At 67.4% G+C, this 14274-nt stretch overlaps 1 protein-coding gene across 1 annotated transcript; it reads left to right on the top strand.

Moving 5' to 3' along the window:
- CHPF (chondroitin polymerizing factor) lies at positions 1–10333 on the top strand. The gene is made up of 4 exons (XM_019492629.2): positions 1–851; positions 3874–4438; positions 4883–5065; positions 7654–10333. The coding sequence occupies exons 1-4, from the start codon at positions 571–573 to the stop codon at positions 8914–8916; spliced, it is 2292 nt and encodes a 763-aa protein (XP_019348174.2). The 5' UTR covers positions 1–570; the 3' UTR covers positions 8917–10333.
- The last annotated feature ends 3941 nt before the right edge of the window (positions 10334–14274 follow it).

Raw genomic sequence — 14274 nt, 5'->3', positions numbered from 1 at the left:
CGGCGCCGGAGGCGGCAGCGGCGGCGGCGACGCGGGACGGAGGGAGACGCCCCCGGCTGCGGGGCCCGGACCCGCCCGGGACCCCCCCGGACCCCGCCCCCTCGGAGCACCCCAACCCCTCCCTGCCCCCCCGCCTCCTCGCGGACCCCCGCCCGGGCCCCGCCTGCAAGGAGCGCCCCAACCCCGCCCCCTCGCGGACCTCCGCCCCGCCCCGCCCCCAAGGAGCACCCCAACCCCCGCCCCCTCGGGGACCCCAGACCCCCACCGGGGCCCCCGCCGCGCCCCGGGTCCCTGCCCCCGCGGAGCACCCCAGCCCCCTTCCCCGGCGCCCCCCCTCCCCCTCGGGGGACCCCGCCCCCCTGTCCTGGGACCCCTGCCCACCCCCCAGCCCTGCCCCAGGCCCCCCTTGCCCAGACCCCTGGGCCTGATCCAGGCCTGTCGCAGCCCCCCCCCCCCCCCCCCCGGTGGCCCCAGGGACTGCCTGGCTTGGACACCCCGCCCGCCCGCCCGCCCGCCCCGGGACCCCCGCTCTGCCCCTGGTCTGGGGGCGCGGCGCTGCGCGGCGCCAGCATGCGCCTGTCGCTGGTGCTGTCGCTGCTGCGGCCGGCGGGCCTGGTGGCCGTGGGGGTGTCGCTGGGCTTCACGCTCAGCCTGCTCAGCGTCACCTGGGTGGAGGAGCCCTGCGGGCCGGCGCCCGGCGACCCCCCGCGCCGCGGCCCCGGCACCGGCACCGTCGCCCGCCGGCCCAGCTCCGTGCCGGCCCCCGGCCCCGAGCCCGGCGACCCCTGGGAGCCACGCGTGCTGCCCTACAAGCCCGCGCCCCCCGGCGCCGCCACCAAGAAGGCCGTCAGGTACTGCCGGGGCTGGGGCCGGGGGCGGAGGTCATGGGCCTGGGGGAGCTGGCTGGGGGTCAGAGGTCACGGGGCTGGGGGCGTGACGGAGTGGGGGTGTGGGGCATGGCTGGGGGTCAGAGGTCATAGGTCAGGAGGGTGTGGCTGGGGTGGAGGGCTGGGGCTGGGGCGTGGCAGGGTTGGGGGCATAGGGCTTGGGGTCGGAGGTCCCGGGGCAGGGGGTGTATCTGGGGCTGGGGGTTTAGAGGTGACCCCTGCCTGCCTGCCTGCCCGCCCCCGTGGCCCTGGGGCTGGGCTGTTTGCAGGGCCAGCGCTCGGGCTGGCATGTCTGGTGCTGCCTCTGCCCGCCCACCCCGCTCTGTCTGCAGCCCCATGCCCCGCCGGGCTGGGCTAGTCCTGCCTGGCGTGGCTGGCAGCCGGTGGCGTGCCCACCGTGGGGCGGTCGAGGCCTGGGCCTGCGCGGGGGCGCTCAGGCCGGGTGACTGCAGGCGCAGCTTGTGGTTCCTGGCCCCGTGTCACTCCTGGGCACCATGGTGGGGCGGGGGCGGGAGCCGGGCGCTGGCCTGCGCCGCGTCCTGTCCCAGGGGCTGGGCTGGCGGCTGCCAGCACGGATGACCTGACGGGGCGTGGGCTCGGCCTGGCCTCAACCTCTGGGCCCTGGCAGATTTTGCGCTGGCTCATGGGGGCATTGTCTGCGTGGCCCCCGGGCCTGTCTGCGTGGGGGGCCGGCAGGAGACGGGGCCAGGTTGTCCGTGGGGGCAGCTGTGGGTCAGGGGACCAGGGGGTTGGGCGTGGGGGACCCTGCCCAGCCGTGGTGCCCCCCACCTGCCCCATGCCCTCCGTTGGACCGGGGCAGGACGGCGCCGACTCTGCTGCCCCGCGCAGGAAGTCGTCCTGCAGGAATTGCTTCCTCTGGGAGACGCGGGCGCGCGCCGTGGCTGCTGGCTGGGGAGGCGGTGGGACATCCTGGTTGGAGCCGAGGGGCTGGGGCTGCTCCCTTCTGCCTGCTCTGTGCCTCCCTCACCGGGACCCGCTCCTGGCCCGTCCTCTGCACGGGGGGCGTTTCCCAGACCCCGGGGGCTCTGCAGACTTGCTCCCCGAGCTGTCCTGTCCTCCGGGCGCTGCAACTACAGCAGCACTCACACCCAGCAGCCTCGATCCTGCGCGAGCCCGCGCTAGGGCAGTACGTGCAGGCAGGGCTCTGGGCCCAAGCTCTGCTGCCCAGTCCCCTCTGCAGAGCCATTGCTGCCCCTGGGCTGGCTGCATGGGGGGCACCAGGGCAGCCTGTGGTCGGCTGGCAGGGTCGGGGCAGGGCGTGGGAGCCAGGGCCTGTCCCCCTCGCTTGCAGCACGGAGGCAGGAGGCCACGGCAGTGCCCCTGGGGCTGGCCTCGTCCTGCCCCCGCGCTCCCCCCCCCACCAGGCTGGGCTGCCTGGGGAGGGAGCAGAGCTGCTAGAGACCTCGGCCCCCACGGTGCCGCAGGCGCTGCACCAGGGTCCATCTGGCCTGGCCTGAGCCCCCCCAGCCAGCAGGACCTGCCCCCCCTTGCTTGGGAGCCCGGGCGGCCGTGAATGGCCCTGTTGTCCCGCGAGGGGTGGGGCGGCAGGAAGCGCGGGGCTGAATGCGGGCAGTGTGCGCCAGGCGGCCGCGTGGGGGGCGCTTCCTGCCTCCGGGCTGGGGGGGATAATTAAACCCTGCACGTCGGTGCAGTCTGGCAGCCCCGACCAGGCAGTTCTCACGCCCGCCGTGGCAGGGAGGGGGCGGCTGAACAGACCCCGTCCCTCTGCCCCTGAGGCTTCATCGCACCTTCTGGACCCTGTCCAAGGGTCTCCCCTTCCTCAAGGCACAGCCGGCGGGGGGGGCAGGGATTTGCCCCCTGCTCAGCCTGACCCGGCCTGGGGGGTTTCCCCTCCCTCTGCAGTGGGGCACGGCCTGGGCCTGGGCTCTCCCCAGCGCCCACCACCCCCCTGGCAGCAGCAGGAGTTTGGAGGCCGTGGCCCCCTGTATCGCGGGGGCGGGGGTGATGCCGGGTTGTGTCGGGGGTGATGGTGTTGTGCAGCTCCGAGGTCGCACACCAGGCTGTTCTGGGGGGCGGGGGGGTTGGACGGGACTGATGGCCTGGATGTGACCCCGCAGCTCCCTGCCAGCCCCACGGCTCTATGACCGAGTCTGACTGATGTGGTCGGGCTTGGGCCGGTGCCCGGTGCCCTGTCCCTGGCTGCGCTGCTGGGGTTGGCCCAGACCCGGGACTCCATCTTTGCCCCCTGGGTGATGGGGTGGCTCTTCTGCAGCCCCCAGGCAGGGCCGTGGGGCCGGGGAGGGGCGTTCTGCCCCCAGGTCGCTCGGCGGCTGGGGCTGGGGTGCACGTGTGTCTGGCGCAGCCTGGGCAGGACACGTGCTGCCCCCAGCCGCGCCGCTGCCTGCCCCTGCGCAGGGGGATTACGCCTGAGCCTCTTTGCAGCAGCCACGTGGCCGCTGGAGTCGGGAGCCAGCGGGGCAGGGCAGGGCAGGGGGAGGGGTGCTGGGCTCGCCTGGCTGGGGGGGGTCACCCCATCATGGGGTGGCTGCGGCCCCCTCGTGTTCTCCTCTCTCCTGTCGGGGCCTTGGGACCCCGTGGGGAGGGAAGCCAGCCGTGTCCGGAGGGGGAGGGGGCTGCCACGGGGGGAGGGCTCGGGCTGGGTTTGTTGGAGGCCTCGGCCAGGCCATGAGGTGGCACCTCGCCAGCCTGCGGCAGGGTCTCCGGGGGCCTCGGCCCCACCAGGCCAGGGCAGCAGACGGGCATCACCTCTTCCTTGTGGGGCGCTGCGAGCTTCCTCCTGACAGTGCCCTGCCCTGTCCTGTGTGTATCCAGCACCCCTCTCTGTCTGTCCTGCATGAATCCAGCACCTCCCGTGTGCGTCCGTCTGTCAGAGCAGGGATGGGGCAGGGTGGTCTGGGCGGCAGGTCTGTCTATCTGTGGCGGGGCTGGGGGTAGTGCCTGCACCTGGCCTGGTCCCGCTGACGCCCTCCCCCTGTGCCCGCAGGACGCGGTACATCAGCACGGAGCTGGGCACGCGGCAGCGGCTGCTGGTGGGTGTGCTGACGTCGCGGGGCACGCTGAACACACTGGCTGTGGCGGTGAACAGGACGCTGGGGCACCGGCTGGAGCGGCTGCTGTACTTCACGGGCACGCGGGGCCGCAAGGTGCCGCACGGCATGACGGTGGTGACCCACGGCGACGAGCGGCCCATCTGGAACATGTACCAGACCGTCCGGCACCTGCTGGACCACCACGTGGCCGAGTTCGACTGGTTCTTCCTGGTGCAGGACGACACGTACACGGAGGCGCACCGTGTGGCACGCCTGGTCGCCCACCTCAGCATCGACACGCAGCTCTACCTGGGCCGGCCCGAGGAGTTCATCGGGGGTGACACTGAGGGGCGCTACTGCTACGGCGGCTTTGGCTACCTGCTGTCGCGCAGCCTGCTGCTGCGCCTGCAGCCGCACCTGGAGAACTGCCGCAACGACATCCTCAGCGCCCGCCCCGACGAGTGGCTGGGCCGCTGCATCATCGACTACACCGCTATCAACTGCGTGGATGAGCACGAGGTGAGCCGGCTCCCCACCCTGGAGTGGCGCGTGGGGGATGAGGTGCCTGGGATGCAGCCGGCGGTGGGGGTGGGGTCTGGCGACTGCCCATGTTCCCCGTGGCATGGGTGAGGAGACCGGTGTGGCCCCCGTTACGTGCTCTCCATGCTGCTGGAAAGAACCCCCCTCTCCCACACGTCACTCAACCCCTCTTTGGGGTCCCCAGGGGAGCACACGCCCTGCCCCCCTCCCGGTGGGGATAGAAGAGGCGGTGCTGCGTGCTGCGTCTCCCATGTAAGGCCGTGGGCGGGGGACAGCCATGCTTTGGAGTGAAGCCGTGATGAGGGATTGATTCGGGGTCAGCTGTAACCCTGCCTCCCTGGCACGAGGCCTGGGGGATGGAGGGTGGCCGCGGTTCTGCAGCCAGTGCCACGGGGTCAGCAGTGACGCCATCTCCCTGGGCAGGGCCTGCGCTACCAGTACTTTGAGCTGGGGAAGAACACGGACCCGGAGCGGGAGACCGACCCTCGCTTCCACGGCGCCTTCACCGTGCACCCCGTGCTGGACCCTGTCCAGATGTACCGGCTGCACAAGCACTTTGCCCAGGTGGAGCTGGAGAGGACCTACCAGGAGATCCAGCAGCTGCAGGTGAGCCCAGCGGCGTGAGGGCAGGCGTGGGGGGCCTCTCCCTGCAGCGGTGGCTCTGCGAGGGATCAGGCTCGGTGGAGGTGGGGAGGTTTCCTGTCCTGACCTTTGAGCCTGGCTTGTCTCCCTGCACCCTCCTCCCTCCTGTCTGGCCCGTGCTGTCCTGTGGGGTTCAGCCATCTCCCCCCACGCAGAACCAGCCGGCACTGGCCCACACCTGGGTCCCAGACATCGCGTCCTGCCTGGGGTCTGTCTCTGTGATGCACAAGCTTTCTGCGGCGGCCTTGGGGCCAGGCCAGACCTCTCTACCCATGGGCCCTGCGGGCTGGGCACAGGCTTGGTGTTCAGATGAATCTGGAGCCTCGGGGAGGTCACAGAGATGGAGATGAGCCAGTGGCTCAAAAGGACGTGGCAGCTGTGATCTGGGAAAGGTGCCTGGTGTGGTGCACCGAGCACTGACCCCAGCCAGGCCCAGGCATCGTGGTACCTCGTGGCCAGCTGCACTGGTGTGGTGAGCCTGACTGCATGGGGGGCTCGTGGGGCCAGCCTGCATCGAGCGCCCCCAGTGCCAGGGTCTGCGCCTCCCCCAGCTCAGGCACCCCAGAGGACAGACCTTGGCCCAATTCACCCAAGCACAGGCGGGGAGGAGAGCTTGGAGCAGGGGAGCAGGAGTGAGATGAACTCAGGCTAAAAACGTGGCCCAGACTGTGATCGGCAGGGCCGGCGCTGGGCACCAGAGCAGCATTGCGGGGCCTTTGGGCCAGGGTTGAGCTTGAGCAGGGTCGGGGCTCAGCCTGGCTGTTTGTAAATGGTTGCATTGTAGTGGTGCCTAGAGCCTGGCCTGGGGTCGGGCCCCAGGGCTGCTCCTGGCTTCAGCGCAGGGACCTGGCCAGGTGTGGCGTGTGGAGGTAGCGGGAGGCATGCTCATGGCCCTGGGTCACGCATGTGGCTGTTTCCTTCGTGCTGGCATGGGCCGGTGCTGCCACCTCGTGGGCAAACAGTGCCGGCATCCTAGGGAGCAGCTCGCTGCGTGTCTGCACTGACGCTGGTGTCCTGGGCACGGGCAGGGCTGGGGCTTTGCAAAGGGGGGATGCAAGTGGTCGGTGCAGCGTTGCCTGGAGCAACCCGCAGCTAAAAAGAAACCAGCAGCTTTACTAGGGCGCCGGGATCAGCACTCTGTTATCCTGTCTGAGAAAAGGACCTGGGGGTGACGGGGCAATGAACTGAACAGGAGCCAGCAGTGTGCCCGTGTTGCCAAGAAGGCTACCGGCATCCTGGGCTGCATTGGCAGGAGCGATGCCGGCAGATGGAAGGCAGTGATTCTCCCCTCTACTCAGCACTGGGGAGGCCACATCTGCAGTGCTGTGTCCAGCTGTGGGGCCCCCCTGCAGAAAGGATGTGGACACGTCAGAGAGAGTCCAGTGGAGGGCGATGAAAATGGGTGGTGGGGCTGGGGGACAGGACTGGCGAGGGGAGGCTGAGGGAACTGGGCTGATTTAATCTGGAGAGGAGAAGACCGAGGGGGATTGAATAGCAGCCTTCACCTCCCTGCAGGGGGGCTGCAAAGAGGCTGGAGCTGGGCTGGTCTCAGTGGGGCAGATACAGGACAAGGAGCAATGGGCTCAAGCTGCAGCAAGGGAAGTTGAGGTTGGATATTAGGAAGAACTCTCTCTTTCACTAGGAGGGTAGTAAGGCATTGGACCCAGGTTACCCAGAGAGGCGGTGCAGTCTCCATCCTTGGAGGTGTTTAAGACCCAGCTTGACCCTGGCTGGGATGATGCAGTTGGGGCCGGTCCTGCTTGGAGCAGGGGGCTGGACTAGACCTGTCCTCCCAAGGCCCCTTCCAGCACTCATCTTCTGGGATTCTAACATCAAAGCACAAACACACACCTCTTTATTGGAATGTGCATTAATTTGCTAAGGCATATTTTATTTATAAAAAACCACAAAGAACTAGGCAAACCATAATCAAAGGATGCTGTTTCATTAGCCCTGTAGTCATTAGATTGAAATGTTCTGTTTTCAGATTCATGAAGCAACTTCTAGTTTCCTTGAGGATCTTGATGGTGTACCCAGTGCTTGGCTGAATGTTACTTCCGCCCCCGAGTTCAGGTTCACCTGAGTTCGTGTCCGCACTGGAGCCAATATTTTTAGCGAGCGTTAAGAACAGTCGGCGAGGCTGTGACACAGGAGCTGCGTGACTGGGAGCAGACAGCAGAATTGCAGGAGGAAGGCTAGCTTGGTTAGTGGAACAACAGGACCATTAAAAAGGAGAGAGGGTCATTAACACTTGTGCAATGAGGGGTTTAGAAGGAGTCAGGTAGATTATAATGAGCCGTGAAGTCAGATGACTGCTGCCCGAATAGATATGCTCTCGCTGATGCTAGACTAGAAATGCCACCGCCCCTGCCAGGCCGACTTCAAACTCTGGGTGGAGCAGGAATTGAAGGGGGGTGCAAATGCACTGTGCCACCACCCGATCTGCCCCGACCATGGGGTCAATGTGTGGGGCGCAGGTCCCAGGGGGACGGGAGGAGGTTTCCGGGGTCCTGCCTCTCCCTGCTGTGACGCTGCCCTTTCTCCTCTGGCAGCTGGAGATCCAGAACACCAGCAGCCTGTCCGCGGACGGAGACCACAGTGCCACGTGGCCCGTGGGCATCCCACCGCCGTTCCAGCCCAAGACACGCTTTGAGGTGCTGCGCTGGGACTACTTCACAGAGGAGCAGGTGTACGCCTGTGTGGACGGCGCTCCCAAGTGTGAGCTGCGTGGCGTGGACCTGGCAGACGTGGCTGACGTGGTGGCCACAGCCATGGAGGAGCTGAACCGCAAGTACCAGCCAGCACTGCACCTCCGCAAGCAGCAGCTGGTGAACGGGTACCGGCGCTTTGACCCCACGCGGGGCATGGAGTACACGCTGGACCTGCAGCTGGAGGTGGTGACACAGAAGGGGCACAGCCGCTCGCTCACCCGGCGCGTGCACCTGGTGCGGCCCCTCAGTGAGGTGGAGATCATCCCCATGCCCTACGTGACGGAGGCCAGCCGCATCAACGTCATCCTGCCACTGACGGCCCATGACCGCGATCGCGCAGGCCGCTTCCTGGAGGCCTATGCGGCGGCCGCCTTCGAGAGCGGCGAGAACGCTGTGCTCACCTTCCTCTTCATCTACGACCCCTTTGAGGCCCAGCAGGTGGCACAGAACGACGTCTTTGCCGCGGTCAAGGCCAAGATCACCGAGTACGAGCGCAAGTACGCAGAGGTCAAGATCCCCTGGATCAGCGTGAAGACGGACGCGCCCTCCCCAATCAAGGTCATGGACATCATCTCCAAGAAGCACCCCGTGGACACGCTCTTCTTTGTGGCCGGTGTGGGCACCGAGGTCACCATCGACTTCCTCAATCGCTGCCGCATGAACACCATCAACAGCTGGCAGGTCTTCTTCCCCATCCACTTCCAGGGCTACCACCCGGCCATCGCCTACCCCCACCAGGTGCCGCCTGCCATCCTGGAGCTGGGGCGGGACGCGGGCCACTTCGACCGCCACGCCTTCCACGAGGCCTGCTTCTACAACGCCGACTACATGGCGGCGCGGACCCGCCTGGCGGGCGATGCGCAGGAGAACGAGGACATCCTGGAGACCCTGGACATCTACGACATGTTCGTCAAGTACTCCAGCCTGCACGTCTTCCGGGCCGTGGAGCCCGCCCTGCTGCAGCGCTACCAGCAGCAGGCCTGCAACCCCCGCCTCAGCGAGGACGTCTACCACCGCTGCGTGCAGAGCAGCCTGGAGGGGCTGGGCTCCCGCTCCCAGCTGGCCATGGTGCTCTTTGAGCAGGAGCAGGGCAACAGCACCTGAGCTGCTGGCCGGGGGCACCCAGCCCAGCCCAGCCCTCCTGCCTGCCCTGTCAGCCCGGCTGGCTGGGCCCAGCCTCCCCCGAGGGCACTGGCTCCCTGCGGACAGTGGGAGCCGGGATGAGTGAGGACGGGGACTCGGACCCTTGGCTCTGCAGCATCGGGGGCGTGGGACTGGAGGTCGGGATGTTGGCGGGAGCCAGGGGTCTCCCGAGCCGGGTGAGGGGAGCGGCTGGCAGATGGGCTGGCCTGGGAGGCAGGACCCTGAGGTCTGGTTCCGGTGCTGGCGCTGGCGCTGACGCTGGCCATGGGACCTTGCTCACTGCTTGTGCGGGGGCAGTGACACGGGCTGGCCCCAGGCAGCGCACAGTGGCAACGCTGGTGCTCGTGGCAGGAGGCGCTGGGCTGGCTGGGCCCTGCTCCCTGCCCTGCACCCTCCAGTCCCTGGAGCCGCCCTCAGAGTCCGGATGCTTTTTCCAGGCTTCCAGGCAACGTGTGCAGGACGCCAGAGCCTCTGCCCCTCCCCAGGCAGCACGAGTGCGTGGCTCCCGTGTCCGGATGCTTGGCCTCAGGCGTGAGGGGGGCACAGGGGTCCGGGGCAGCTTGGCCTCGTTGTCCTCTTGGCCTCCGGCCTCCTGCCCTTTGAGCCGCACCAGCTCCTGCACCCGGGGCTGGGCATCCCCTTGGGCCTCATAGCCCCAGCCATGGGCTGGCGGCTCAGCTCCCTTTGCACCCCGGGGGCTTGCAGCTCCACCCAGGGCCCTGGTTGCTGGGGAAAGGTGGAGGTGCGGGGCTGACTTGACCCTCGTGCAGCAATAAGGAGTATATTTCCAGTGATGTGCAGCTTTAGCAGCAGCCCCTCAGCCCGGTCGCCCCAGGGTGATGGTGCTGCAGGCTCTGAGGGGAGCTGGGACCCTCCGCACCCACGTGCGACGTGCTGCTCCCCATGGGAACCGTGACCCAGGCCGCTTCGGCCTTCGCAGTATTTCCGCAGGACGGGAGGAGGCCGCCGCCTCGGACGAGAGCCCCACAAGTGGCTTGAGCCATCTCTGCCGCTGCCCCGCGGGGCCCGATGGCCTCGGTCCTGCCGGCAGCCAGGCCAGCTGCTGCCATCGTCCTCCATGCTGCCAGCGTCTGCCCGTGGATGTCCCGCGCTGGCTGCAGGCAGGGCCAGGGCCAGGGCAACCGTGTTGGCAGTGGGCCCCGCATTGCACCAGGCACCAGCGACTTGGACTGGGCTGGCAGCGGGCAGAGCCGGGGTCGCCCCAGCTAGCGCGGCCGGGGCCAGGCTGGAGCGGCTGTGAGTCTCCTAAGGAGAAAGTGACTGTGGAGCCAGCCGTGCTCCAGGCTTGTATTTAACAATGGGGGTGGATGGGTGGAGCGGGCGGTCGCGTTTACACTTGAATAAACCAGAGAGATGACCCAGCGTCTGGCCGTGGATTCTGGGCTGGACAGGGATGGGGTGCCGTGGCCACAGGGGAGCAGTGGGGGGTGCTGTGGACCAGGTGAGGGGCCGGGGCTGAGCCTGTCCTCGGCAGAGAGCTGGGCCTGGGCCAGGGTCAGGGTCAGGGTCAGGGAGGTGCCTAGGCGGGCGGCTGCCCCTGCCCTGCTGTGTGCCGCCTCCAGGCTGCTTGCGAGTCCCTGGAGGCCCACGTGGCGCTGGTCACTGAGGTCCCGTGGTCCTTGTAGCACGACCCGGCCCGGCTCCCCCAGGTTGTCCTGGGTTTGCAGAGGCTCGCTGAGATGGGGGGTCCGTCCTCGGCAGGGGTCAGTGCAGCTCGGCTCCGCTCTCGGCTTTGCTCTGGTGCCATAGATGCAGCGCCCGGGGCATGGGCAGTGTTGTCCGCAGGTCTGGGTCTCGCAGGTCTCTTCCGAGCCTTGCTCCTGCTCACTCCAGGCTCTCCCTTGGCCCCAAGCCCTTGCTGGTGGCTTGTTTGTCCCTGCCCCAGGCCGAGAGCGCGCCCTGCGCTGTTCCCAGGTGCGCGGCTGCGCAGGCGCCGTGGTAGATGCTTGTTCCAGTGCTTCCCCCTCGCCGAGTGCCCCGTCTGCGTGGCTGGCCGCCCCATCCGCACTTGCTGGCCAACCGGGCTGGTGGCAGCACTGCAGATTGCCCCGTCCAGGCCATTGAGCCCTGTGCCTCCCGAGGGCCTCCCCGACCCCCTTCCCCTGCTTGATCTGCTGCTTTGCTTCTTCCCTTGGGCTTCTTTCCCCATATGCTACGCTGCTTTCTGCTCCCGGAGTGCCCCCCAAACTCCTTCCCCTGCCCGATCTGCTGTTCTGCTTTTTGCTCTCTGCCTGGTCTCTTGCTCTGCTTTCTGCTCACTACTCTGTGCCTGCTCTGCTGCTCTGTTTTTTGCTCCCTACCCAATCTACTGCTCTGCTTTCTGCTCCCTGCCCTATCTGCTACTGTGTTCCTCTTTTTCCCTGATGTCCATGCCATGAGCAAAGACTTCCCATGTCACCGATGGCACACATGCCACAGGTTGGCTTCCTGGGTCTGATGGGTTTAATAGCATTGGTTCAAGAACAGGCCGCTGCAGGGTGCTGTTCACAGCGGCTTCCCCATCTCACTTCACCAGTTTTGCCGTTTAATGTGGGCTGCGCTGCCTGTGTGGAGCTGCCGGCATCTCGCCCGGTCTCGCGGGACTTGGCTGGAGGCCTCGGAGGCCTGGCCAAACAGCTGCTCACATCAATGCACTCGAGAGCCTCGGAAACCAAGTGTGACCAAACCTGTTGTCCGTAGGACTGTGTCAGTCGGTGTGAATCCGGCTGCCATGTCCTGCGCCCGCCTCTCTGCGACTCGCGTCAGACACACGGTCGTGCTCCCTGGGCTGCTGCGTTTGCCCTTTTAATACATCAGCAAGACGACAGCCATGGACTTTCCGGCTGCTCCAAGACTCGTTAAAAGTGTGCATTAACGGCTCCTTGGGACCGCCTTTTTTGCATGTTTCCCAGCTGCAAATGTCTCAACGTTTCCTAGCTGCATCCTCTTAGTCACTAATGGCTCAGGGGCCTTTCAAGCCCATTGAAGATAGGAAAGCATCACCCCGCTCCCCTCGTCTTGCCCCCGCACGTGAGCAGGGCAAAGTCCTCCTCCGCTGGGCCAGGGGTAGTGACACCGATGTCCCTCTCCGGCGTCGGACCTGCGCGGCTGCTACGACGCTGGCCTCTGCCGACTACCATCCTGCCAGAGGGGCCTCGTGTCCTCGCTGCCAGGAGCCAGCGCAGGGCATCCTCGTGCTGAGGGAGGGCAGCCCGGCCCCTGCTTCGTGCCTCTTGCTGCGCATCGCGCTGCCCGCGAGCTCTGTGGCGCGTCCCTCATCTTTGTGGCCGGTGGCATCCATGTCTGCTGCTGCCGTGCTGGCACTTTACTGCATCGGCCGTGCAGCGTCGAGGGGAGCCGCCAAGCCCCGATTCCAGTGCTGCGCCCGTGTCCAGGGGAACGTGTGTCTGCACCTGACCCGGTGCAGGGCACGTCCACCGCCGACACAAATGGCAGTGTGAGGCCTGGGTGGATGTGAGTACGAGCCCAGCTCTGGCCCTGGCCGCAGGGTTGGAGCTGGAGCTGAGCCTGGACAGGCGGCAGGCGGTTGGGGGAGACGGTGGGGGAACCGGCAGCCTGCTTCCCTCCCCTGCCCTTCTGCCCTGGCTCCAGGCAGGCCTGGGGGGACAAGGAGCCAGGGGAGCAAGTGGTGTAGGTTTGGCCCCCACCCCTGCCACTGGGAGGATGAGTTTCGGACGACCTCCCGCCGATTAGATTATCTCCCTGGAAAGTTATCGCACATTTGCAAATTTCCGTGTACAGGGTCTATCTAATATCTAATTGCTGGGGGCATCTGAAATCAGAAGTCGTCTCACATCCGGGTGAGCGTGGGCGGCTCGGCTCTGGCGTCCGCGGTGGCCTGTGGCTGGGAGAGCCACGAGGCAGTCACGGTTCTGGCCGCAGGGAGAAGAGCTTTGTCTCGGTGGCTTCGGCCAGTTGCCCCCCAGCTGCCTGCGGCACCCCCGAGATCTGGGATGGGGGGAGATGAAGTCAGAGACCCCAGTCACTTTTTCCACACTGCTTCACGCTCGCGACCCCCTGCCAGGAGCCCCCGCCAGCCGAGCCGTCCTCGCGTGGGAGCCGCTGTCCGGCTGGGCCCTCTGCAGCGTCGCCCGCCCTTGCGCAGGGGAACGGCTCGGGGAAGGGCTGACTGCCGGGAGCCCCTTCTGCACCCCCTCTTCCGGGCTGGCGGTTGTCGGAGGAGGGAGCACGAGCTTCGCCTGGGTGCTGCCACCGGCTGGAGCCCCGGGCAGCGCACCAGGCCGGCGTCGAGGGGCGGGTCTGGGGCTTCTCTCTTCCCTCTCCGTCGTGTGGCAGGGTGTCTGGACGTGCACCAAGGGCCAGCTGCACCCCTCCAGCCCAGAGCAGGGAGGCCCGAGGTTTGCCGCCCATGCCGGGATCGCAGAACTGCTGCACCGGATTCCCGTTCTCCCCTTGCTGCAGCGTTGCACCGGGGCGCAGGATGGCACTGCGGCCGGGCCGGGCCGGGCCGGCCCAGCCCAGGTTTCTCTCCACCCGCAAGCGGGGAGTCAGACCCCGTGCAAGGTAAGGTGAAACAGCCGCGGGGGGCTGCGGCCCAGCTGCAGGTAGTCGGCAGCTAAGAGCCGGCCCGCCCAAGCTGGGGCAGCTGGACCCAATGAACCGAGATGGGGTGAAGAGTGCGAGAGCAGGCTGGGTGCGGCTCTGAAGGGAGCCCCCCAGGGTTTGGGTTTCCTTTGCTCCTGCACGTTTGCTGTTTGGCTGCAGGGACGAGGCTGCCCCAGGTGCAATAACCGGACCAGGGACCCGAGCTCAGAGCGGAGCAGCCTTGCCTGAGGCCGCCGGGAGCCAGGTTCCCCTCTCTTTTCAGTGCCGTGGCGGGCAGTCCCCGGCGCCAGGGCGAGGGCAGGCAGGACCTGCAGCCCCAGAGGCCTGTCTGCACCACAGACGAGAGCCGAGCCCGTTGTCTCCAGCGTGGTGGGTGGGCTGGGATGGACACGGGGGCACCAAGGGCTGGAGGCCTGGCCGGGGAGTCGGCGCGGCGTGGCACGGCAGTGCGCGTGCGAGACGTCCGTGTTGGGAAGTGGCCTGGGGTTGCACTGAGCCCTGGCAGCGCGTGGCCTGCGACCGTGCGCCCGGCCCTGCTCCCATCCCGGCCTTCGCTTCTTGGGGGCGGGGGGAGCAGCCGGTCCCTGCTGCAGGAGCCCCTCCCCCCCTGCCCCTTGCCATCCTAATTGCCAACTCGTTGTTCGGCGTGTATCATTAATGTCCTGGCTGCTTGCGTGGGTGTCCTTGCAGCTGCTTTCAGCCCCAGTGACGAGGGCGGCTCTAATTGAGGAA

Source organism: Alligator mississippiensis, chromosome 4 (assembly GCF_030867095.1).
Source record: "Alligator mississippiensis isolate rAllMis1 chromosome 4, rAllMis1, whole genome shotgun sequence".
In the NCBI taxonomy this organism is placed as follows: domain Eukaryota; kingdom Metazoa; phylum Chordata; order Crocodylia; family Alligatoridae; genus Alligator; species Alligator mississippiensis.
This window is presented reverse-complemented; position numbering and strand designations above follow the sequence as displayed.

Coding starts and splice junctions, on each gene's coding strand:
- CHPF (XM_019492629.2), top strand. CDS start 571: ATGCGCCTGTCGCTGGTGCTGTCGCTGCTGCGGCCGGCGGGCCTGGTG. Junction 852..3,873: donor GCCACCAAGAAGGCCGTCAG/GTACTGCCGGGG, acceptor CTGTGCCCGCAG/GACGCGGTACATCAGCACGG. Junction 5,066..7,653: donor AGGAGATCCAGCAGCTGCAG/GTGAGCCCAGCG, acceptor CTCCTCTGGCAG/CTGGAGATCCAGAACACCAG.